Source organism: Cenococcum geophilum, assembly GCF_001692895.1.
Source record: "Cenococcum geophilum 1.58 unplaced genomic scaffold K441scaffold_72, whole genome shotgun sequence".
NCBI classification, from domain to species: Eukaryota; Fungi; Ascomycota; class Dothideomycetes; order Gloniales; family Gloniaceae; genus Cenococcum; species Cenococcum geophilum.
This window is the reverse complement of record NW_027137630.1, coordinates 335,973-346,313: the sequence shown is the minus strand read 5'-3', so window position 1 is coordinate 346,313 and position 10,341 is coordinate 335,973. Positions and strand designations below refer to the sequence as shown.

Below are 10,341 nucleotides of genomic sequence, written 5' to 3'. Positions count from 1 at the left end.
CTACCGCTCTCGTACGCAGCTGCGTACGCAGGCCTTATTCGATTGTCGCCATACTCAATAGCCCCCTCGACGGTGGCCTAAAATAATACTCGTCTTATCTAACTAAATCACAGCCTTCTAATCTTCTAACGTCCAATGACGATAAGCCAGTGCAAATCTATATCGTTTGTTTTTTTTTTTTTTCTTTTTAAGTCCGTTATATTATACTACGTACAATACTACGCATGCAGCCTCTAGGCTATGGCGCTATAGTCCTATATACATAAATCCTTTCTAGGCAGCTTAACATATACTAGTAACTAAGTAGGCACTCTGGCCCGTTTTAAATGCTAGGGGAGTTTTGTCCTGGTGTTTTGCTTACTATAGTTTAGTTCGTACCAAGAAAATCAAAAGGAAATCCTAGCTCTTTTATCTATTTCTGCCGTATTCTGCCGTTTCTAGAGTAGAAAAAGCGCTCTAAAAGATAGATTTAGTAACATTTGCATATAAAAACAAAGGGCTCTATATAGTTTACCAGCTTAGAGACAACTACCAGTTATTCCTATACGACTTTTTTTAGTAATGTAACCTATTCTTCTCCTTGCTTAAGAGTAGGTAGGGAATTAGTAATTAATAGCTACTCTCCCTATAAGTAGGCTATTAATCCTAGTTTTATATTTTAGGAAACAGGTATTTTATAAGGGCGAACCTTACTACATAAAACCCACCGTAGTAGGAAAATTTTTTACAAGGTTGTCTTATATGGGGTATAAATACCAATTCCCCTATACACCTTATATTTAACGTGCTAATGGTAACACGGGCCGGCCCCCTTCCCCTATCCCCTACAGCTACCCTAGCAGTGCATCGTCTACGGTACGCCTGCGGTGCGCCTGCGGTACGCCTGCGGTGCGCCTGCGGTACGCCTGCGGTCCTCTATAGTTTGATTGCCTATAGCGCGACAGCCGTGGACCGGTTGCAGTAGAGGTCGTCTGCTCTGCAGCAGACTGGTTATAGAGGAGGTCGTCTGCCCTGCGGCAGACTTGTTGTAGAGGAGGTCGTCTGCCCTGTAGCAGACTAGTTATAGTGGGGGTCGTCTGCCCTGCGGCAGACTGGTTATAAAGGAGGTCGTCTACCCTGCAGCAGACTGGTTGTAGAGGAGGTCGTCTGCTCTATAGCAGACTGGTTGTAGTAGAATCGTTGGTTGTGGTGGCTAGCGTCGTGGTGACGTGTCTTTAGGGGGTATACAACCGGCGGCGCCCTTACGACGACGGACGGAGGAGCAAAGGGGAGGCGACTATATCGTTTATTTTTTATAGCTGTAGTTAATCTAGGCTTCCTTATTAGCTTTATTTTACGGAAGCCGTGCTTTTTAAGTATAATTTAAACGGACGCCGCAGAGATACCTATTTCGCGAGCTATTTTTTTACTACTTTTTTTACGCCCGTAACGATCGTATATAACGGCGTTTATAACTCTCTGCTTAATATTAGGGGTAATCTTTTTAGTACGCCCTGCGCGGGGCTTATCCTTAAGGTGGTTATTAAGGAGAACCCAATTTGCATTCTAACCATTCTCTACTACCTTTTTTACTAGGTTACCAATATGCCTACCGCTAATCTTAGTAACTTAAGTAATTAGTTTTAGGGGTGTACCTAAAGCCTTTATTACTACGGCCTGCGCCCTCGTTGCAAGGCCGTAGTAAGGCATTTTGGGCTTAAAAATAGTAGGGAAAACAGTAGGAGGTATATAAAGGATATTATAAGCGATTAAGTGAGTAGATTCTATTAAAAGGTTGGTGTAGAGTTGCTTTTATAAAGCTCGAAGTTAAAAATTTGGCAAATTTTGGTGGGGTCTTGGCACCAAAACCGCACTTTTCCCAAATAGGAAGGAGAAATCTCTTTCTGGGCCGTCCTCCGTACCTACTATAAGGTTCCGTTATAATTATTATATATTTATTCTAATAGAGAGATAATAATTTTAAAATTAACGAAGATGCTATTATAGAAGAATAAGTCTATAGTTTATATAACGTCTTTACTTAAATAAGATATTTTATAGCTAATCTTACTAACTTTAGTAGGGTATTAGTTATAAAGGGATATAGGTTATTTTAATTTCTATTAAATATTAGAGAGTTAGGGAGTTTTTTTAGATTTTATAGTTAGTATTGGGTTTATTAAGCTCAGACCCCTAAAACTTGGCCACCTCTAGAAGTCGGCCACTTAACCAAAATTAAACCACCAATTTGTTAACTTATTTTCTCTATAACGAATTAATTAACATAGACCAAAATAAGTAGAACTTATAAATAGCTATTATAGATTTTAAATCTGGTGTTTAAGTATGCGCGAAAAGCTATGCTTGCACACGGTGTCCCTTTGTTAGTTTTAAGCAATTAATTAAGTAGTATGCTACTAGGGCAATTTATACACTAATATAAATAGGAATTAACTTCTATATAAGTGGCCTTGCTTATTAATTGGGTACTTAAATATAATTTATAAATATTTATTCCCTTATATATATAATTATAAAAGAATAGTAATCTAAATATTTAATTAAAATAGCAATATAAAGCCCCTAAGTAAAATATAGGTAATTAGGTATTTTAAATAAAAAATTTATATAAATTTTTTTCCCCTAGTTAATGGAAAGTATGTAAGTTAATAGGGCATAACTAAAGTAAATTTAAAAATGATGTAACCTTTATAAAAAAAAGTATAAAGGAAGGTTAATATATAAGTAGAAAATGCCTAATATATAAATGAATTTAAAGTTATATTAAGTGTATATATAAACTAAATTACTACTAAAGATACCTTTAAAGAGAAAGCCTTTATATAGTTACTAAATAATTATAAATAGGTGTTTATTATAGGGATAATATCTACCCTTAATTACTTAATTAAACTTCTTATAAATTTTAAAGGAAAACACTTTTAATTAATATAATTCTACTAAGGAAAAACACTCTATTAGGTATATATAATATTTAAAGATAGTTAAAAGAATAAATATTATTATATTTAACTAATTTACTAATATTTTCTTATATAAAACCGGGTTTTTTAGTAATAAAGCCTAATTATTATTTTTAATAGCTATATAGGCCACTATATAATTAAGTTTTTATTAAAATATATATAATATAATATATAACTTATTTTTCTACTGCTTTATTTAATATAGTAACCCCCAAACCTATTGTATTTCTTCTCTATAAAATTAAAATATTAGGACTAAATTATAGAGCTTATATTTCTTAATAATATAACTTAAATTAAAGGGTGCTGCTTTACTAAGTATAACTATAAAGCCTAAAAGGAAGGTCTTTTAGCAAAAATAGTTAAATTTAGGTAGTATACCTTTAGTATTTATCTATAGAATCTACGTATAGGCTTTAAGTCTTTATAGGTTAAAAATAAGGCTTTAATAAAGGCTTTAAGCTTTAAATAAGCTAACCGTAATTAGTTTAATACTATAGACATCCTAAAAAAGCCTTTTAATATATATTGAGTAGTTTATAGCCTTTGCAACAAATATATACTTAGTTAAAAGACTTAGTTACTTTTCTAAAAAGGAAGTCACTAACTTAAGCAACTTACTGTAGAGACTATATATAAGGACGCTTAAATATATAGCTCGCAATCGCAGCTTAAAGACCTTAAAGGTCTAAATATAGAATTTAGAAATATAGAATTGGTTAAATAAGGTATAGAGGAGGTAGAGGAGAAAGAGGCTAAAATAACAACAAAGGAGTTAAAATTAAAGCCTAAAAATGCGCTAGGTAGAAAGGCCGAGGCCAATATATTAAATTACACGTAGGGGTTAGGGGTTAAGTTGATTTAATTAAGTATAGATAGCTTTAAAAGTGGTAGGGTTCGATTCGCTTAAGTGGCCGAGTTTAGGGGGCGGCCGAGTTTTAGGGGTCCGAGCTTATAGGTATAGGTTAAGCTACCGTTACTAGTTTAGGGTTTATATTTAACGGGTTAGGTTTATATACAGTTATTTTAATTTTATTTATAGGTGTTGCTATTAGGGTCGCTAATATAATTGCTTTAAGGTTATAGAGTTCTTTATAAATTGCTCCTATTAATTACTAATACTAGGCTTCTAATATTGCTCGCTATTAGGCCAGAGAATCTATAAAGGACTATTATATTATAGTTAACTGTTCCCTAATTAGGGCTATAATGCTTATAGTTAACGTAAGAGGTTTAAGTTTATTTGTCATTTTAATAGTAGTTATTTTAACGCAACGTAATATTAGGGCGCGAAGAGACTTTAAGAAAGATTTAAAGGAATAATATAAATTCTATCTAAATTTAAAGGTATATAGCTTTTGCTAAAAATAAGACGTTGCGTAAAGAAGTAAAAGGGATAACGAGAGAATTATATAATTAAATAGTTAGGGGTCTTAGTAGTTAATGCATGCGTATATACGCACGCAGTCTTTAATAGGCTTTGGTAGGATTTGCTTAATCTAGTAGAACTTAGCAGAAGTTAATTAAGCTAATAGAATTCGGCAGAAGTCGATTAAGCTAGCAGAATTTAGCAGAATTTGGTTAAAGCGTTAGAATTTATCTATTAAGTGTTTTACTAAGACATTCCTACTATAACTAGGCTAGTCCCGTTACACTAGCTACCCCTATAAAAATTAACTAAAGACTAGAAAGAATTTAGGTAGTAATTAAAAATAGGCTAGAAGAGTACTACCTAATTTTAAAACTAGGCCCCTATACGGAATATATATAGTCTATATAATACGTAGTTTTTATAGCTAGCTAATAATAAGTAAAAAGGAAATATATAAATAGCTATAACTCTAAAGATAAGAGATAATATAAAGATATAAGAAACTAGTTAAAGAATACCCTAAGAAAAAAAGTAAGGAATAACTAGAAGTAGTTTATAAATAAATATACTTCTAACTTAAGCCTTCCCTATAATAAGGGCCATTAGATTATAGTAAAATAGGTAAAGAATAAGGTAGGACGCCTAGTAGAAGACTTATATTTATTACCCCTATAAAAAACAGGGGAATTATAGGCCACTAATAATAATAATAAGAAGGTAAAGATACTTATAAAAAGGTTCTTCCCCTAACCGGCTTTAGTAGACCTTAGTAACATTATGGGTAAAATATTAGTAACCTGCTATAAGTTAATAGCAATATAATAATAGAAGAAATAGCTATAACTATTAGTTGCCTTTTAAATAATATAGCACTAGGACCGAATAAGATTTTAAATAAGGCCTTAAAGTTCTATAAACCGCTTATAGTACCCTAGCTTATAGATATAGCTAAAGTATACTTTATAATAGGCTACCACCCGCAACTTAGAAGATTTGTAATAATAGTAGTTTAATAAAAAGAAGGTAAAGCAAACTACTTAATCCTAGGAAGCTACCGCCCTATTGCTTTAGAAAACACCCTTAGTAAAAATTTTTTTTTTTAAATCCGTTGTATTATACTACGTATAATACTGCGTATGCAGCCTCTAGGCTATAGCGCTATAGTCCTATATATATAAATCCCTTAGGGCAGCTTAATATGTACTAGTAACTATGTCCTAGTAGTTTATAAGCCCCTAAACTAGGAGTTTATAGTTCCTTAATAAAATACTAAGTTACAAGCAACTACTAGGGAATGAAAAAGCGGTAGAAAACTGTAAGAAAATTAAGAAATCCTAACGCCTATCCCTATTCTTTTGTGATTTATTTCTATCCTTTTACTTACTAATATCTCTTTACTAGGAGCTTAGTAGGAGTTACCTCCTTTTATAGATCCTGCTGTTATTAGCCACTTTCTAGTAGCTATCCCTATCCTACTTAGAAATAGAAAAAGCGCCTCTTTTCCTTTTTGTGTACAAAATAGCTTTTTTAGAGAGAGGGAAGAGCCTAGTTTCTTTTGCATTTCTCTTCTTTCTTCTCTATATAGGTTACAGTCTAGTAGTAGGTACTTAGGGGTTTGTAGTGCTCTATATTCCTTAAAGCATCTACNATCTTCGTCTTCCCCCCCTATTACTTTAGAGAAGGATTTAAAATAGCCTTTTAGGATATTTATCCTTAGGGGCTTTAAGAGANAAGGAATAGCTTCCTTTACAGATCCTAGTATAGTGTTTTCCTTTATTCTTATTCTGTTGCCAGTTATTTTTCCACTATTCTAGTATCTTTTCTCTTGCTGCTCTCCCTATATAGGCTAGGAAGGTATAAGAAGATTGTAGTTTTCTTTTAAAAAGGTCCCTTTTAGCTAGTTTATCTGCTATTTTATTCCCATAGATTCCTAGATGGCTAGGAACCCAGTAAAAGTTAATAGAGATCCCCTTACTAGCTAGATAGGAGCAGCTTTACGTAATTTTAAAGACTAGTTCTTGCCCCCCTGTAAGAGAATTAAGCTATAATCTCTTAATAGCCGCTTAGCTAACTATAAAGATATAGACTTGTTTCTCTTTTAGTCTTTATTATTTTAGGTGTTCTAGGGCCCTATAGACTGCATAGATCTCTGCGTTTATAATTTCCATATAAGGTCCTAGATTCCAGTTTATTGCATATTTAATCCTATTTCTCTCCCCTATTTTACATATAGCAGCTATATTTAATTTATTGTCTTTAGAGCCATCTGTGTAGTATATATCTACTAGGTCCTACTCTAGGGATTCTTATAAATTTTCTACTAGTTTTAGGTGTTCTTGTGCAGCTTCTTCCTTACTACCTTTTAAGATAGAAAAGGATGCAGAAATAGGAGAAGACCACGGTTTTTGCCAATTTAGAGAAGTTCTCTCTATTTTCCAGTTTTAAATTAGCTGCTAAACTCTAGAGGCTAGAGATAGTAGCTATGTATTTGGCTGTAAGAGTTACTTTATAGTATAGTTTTTAGGGCTAGAGCTAGAGCTAGAATTAGCTGCTAATTCGTCCCTATCTTTGTTGATCTCTTCTATATAGACCTTCTTAATTACGTGGTTTTCCTTANATTTTAGGATTCTTAATGCGTAGTTATTGCAAAGCTTTTTAAATCTAATTCTAGGNGGAGGAATANAGGCTTNNATCTCTANAGCTTGGCTAGGAGATCCTCTAAACGCTCCTAGAACTAGTTTTAGGGCCTTATTTTGTAGAGATTGGTACCTATCTAGTAGGTAGTCTCTAGATTTACTTTTCCACCAGCATTGTACTTTGTAGTCTGCTATAGTAGTAACGCATGCTATATAGAGCTGTTGTAGGGCTTATAGAGATAGACCTCTTTGTGTATTACCTAGTCTTCTAATTAAATAGAAGGCTGTCTTTGCTTTAGAGATTTGTATTTCTATATATTGTTTAAAAGTAAGCTTAGAGTTTAGGAATACCCCTAGCTACCCAACTAGGGGTTTAGGGGATATTTCTACGTCTCCTAGCTTTAACCCTTCTTCTATAGTAGTACGTTTACTATGGAAGTGTATAAGCTCTATTTTGCTAACGTCGAAACTAATAGCAGCTTCTTTAGCCTTAGACATTAGCTCTAGCGCTATTTTCTCTAGCTTTTTACAATTAGATTTAGCTGAATTTGAGGTAACCGTAATTGCAAAATCGTCCATATAGCTAAGAGAATAGGCTCCTTCTGTTTGTATGTTGCAGATATTGCGTATATATAGTAGAAATAAGATAGGGGATATAGGCGATCCCTATGGTATCCCTGTTTCTAGTTCTACTTTTTCTTATATTTGCCCATTATAGTAAGATCTTAGAAAGGGTTGTAATGGACTATATAGTAGATATAGTAAAGGAATACGTTTTATTACTATAAAGCTAAATAGGGGCAAGAAAGAACCGCTTAATGCCATTAGTACTTATACTACTCGCTACTACTATTAAAACTGTATAAGCTATGTAAAGGGACTTTATAGTGTTAATACTTAGCCTAGATATTAGCGGTGCCTATAATAATATACCCTATAAGCGCCTCCTATATATCCTTAAGGTAAAGAGCTTCCTAAAATAGATTATATAATTTATTTAAGGATTTATAAGCTAAAAATAAATATTACTAGTCTTTAGCGGATACTAAAGCCCCTCTATTATAGTTATAATAGAAATACTATAAGGATTACCCCTTTTGCCTATGCTCTTTCTTTTCTTTATAAGAAACTTACTTAATACCTTTAAGAAAGGGGCGACCTAAGGGATAAGTTTTGTTAATAATATAAACTTAATTATATATAGGCTAACAGCCGTAAAGAATTATAGAACACGTAAGAAAACCTATAATACCTATATAAAATAGGCAAGATATAGAGTCTAATTCTTACTAGAGAAATACTAGTTAATTTATTTTATAAAAAAACGTAACTAATCTATAGATCTTTAGTATATAATCTATATTTAAGGCTTTAGGGGTTAACCTATTTAAGGCCTAAGAGTATTAGGAGTATAGGTAGATAGTTATAACGGGACTAGCCTAGTTATAGTAGGAATATCTTAGCAAAACACTTAACAGATAAATTCCAACGCTTTAAGCAAATTCTACCGAATTCTGCTAGCTTAATCGACTTCTGCTAAGTTCTACTAGATTAATTAAATTCTACTAAAGTCTGTTTAAGACCACGTGCGTATATATATATGTATTAACCACTAAGACCCCTAACTATTTAATTATAAGATTCTCTTATTATTCCTCTCTCTTTTTTATATAATGTCTTGTTCTTTATAAGAGCTATATACGCTTAGATTTAGATAGAATTTATATTATTCCTTTAAATCTTCCTAAAGCCTTTTCGTGCCCTTATTATAATAGTAAGCTTTTATAGAGCGTATATATAATATTAACGGCCTATAAAGGCTAAGTATAGTATATTGCTATATTTAGGATTACTAACTCTATATAGGGTCTATGCTTTTAGAGGTCGCGCCTATTATATATAGTAATTATCTAGCCAACTTTGACGTATAAATCTAGTATTTAGGCTATTAGAGAGACTAAAAAAGGCCCCCCTAAATTACTCCTTAAATTACTTTAAAAGGTCTAAATAGCCTGACTTTAGAGTATAATAGGCGGGTATAGGCAAATGGCTATAATACTACTTAAAAAGGAAGCCAATATTCCCCCCTTATAACTATATATAAAGCCGCGGCAGTATAAAGAGTAGAAAAGAAATATAACTCTAATATTATAAAGTATATTAAAACACGCCTAAATAAACTATAGAGAGACCCTAGGGTATCCTATAGGAGAAAAACCCAATAACCCTAAAGTAGGGAAGATATACTAGAAAAATAGGTAAAGAAAGTAGAAGAAAAATAATGCGGTATTAGGGCCTAGGCCTATATAGAGGAGGAAGGGAGACGTATAAAAGGCTAGTAAAGATAATAGTAAGGGAGAGAAAGGAGCTAAAGTAGAGTATAAAAGAATATTAAGAAACCATCCACTATAATATAATACTAGTTAAACTAGCGCTAAAGAGATATATAGAAGGCGAAGGTATAGAGGTTAATTTAGGCAAAAGGAAGCTAGGCTATAATATAGTTAATACTATAGGGGGTGAATACCTAAGGGCTTTAAGAAGGCCTAATAAAGGTAGAAAATATAATAGTAATACTTTTAAGGATAGGAATAATAGGACTAAAAGATTAGCCTTACTAGGTGGGTATAGGGATGTATATAACTATTCTATTAGTTATATAAGTTATAATTAATATATAATATAACTAATCGCAATTAGAATCTGTCTTTTAATTATAGTTACAATTGTGTAATTAATATAATCACTTGCGGGAAGAACGCGTAGGAATAAAATATAGCAATAAAGCTTTAATGTTAAGAAAGTTGCGCACCAATCTTCTAAAAAGCACCGAGCCTGCGGTTTTATATTTAAAAAAAGTCAGCGCGGGATTTATTAGAAAAAGTTAATATATACGTGCTAACGCGTTATAGTATATTTTATCTAGAAGTCCCTTTTAATTACTATATACCTATATTTACACCTACTTACCTAATTAGGAAATTAGTACATAACTAAAATATTTAATTCAATTAATTATAATTAAAAGGAGCGGTTTTATAGGGATTAAAATCCATAGATCGATTACGGTTGCACTAATTATATATATCCTTGGGTAGGTATCCTAGTAAGTAGCCCAAGGTATAAATATAGCTGGCTAAGATAGATACTAAAATATATAATATTATTATATCCCTTACATACTGGCTAAAAAGTAATACTTTTAACGGCTAGTATAGAAAACTATAATATACTACTTTTAATATAAAAAGGCCTTAAGGCAGCTACCTAGTGGCTTATTAGCTAAAATATATTAAACTAGTTCTAGATATTAAAAAAAATAGTAATAAAAGGTAAAGGGGCGAGTAATAGGCGCCCCCTAATAACT

General features: G+C 32.4%; 1 protein-coding gene across 1 annotated transcript; it reads right to left on the bottom strand.

Moving 5' to 3' along the window:
• Positions 1 to 1,362: 1,362 nt before the first annotated feature.
• On the bottom strand, positions 1,363 to 1,530 carry K441DRAFT_590304 (uncharacterized protein; the record flags this gene model as incomplete). Its single annotated transcript, XM_067644794.1, has 1 exon — positions 1,363 to 1,530. A coding segment is annotated over one exon (168 nt), but the record flags the coding sequence as incomplete, so codon positions are not given.
• Between the last annotated feature and the right edge of the window lie 8,811 nt (positions 1,531 to 10,341).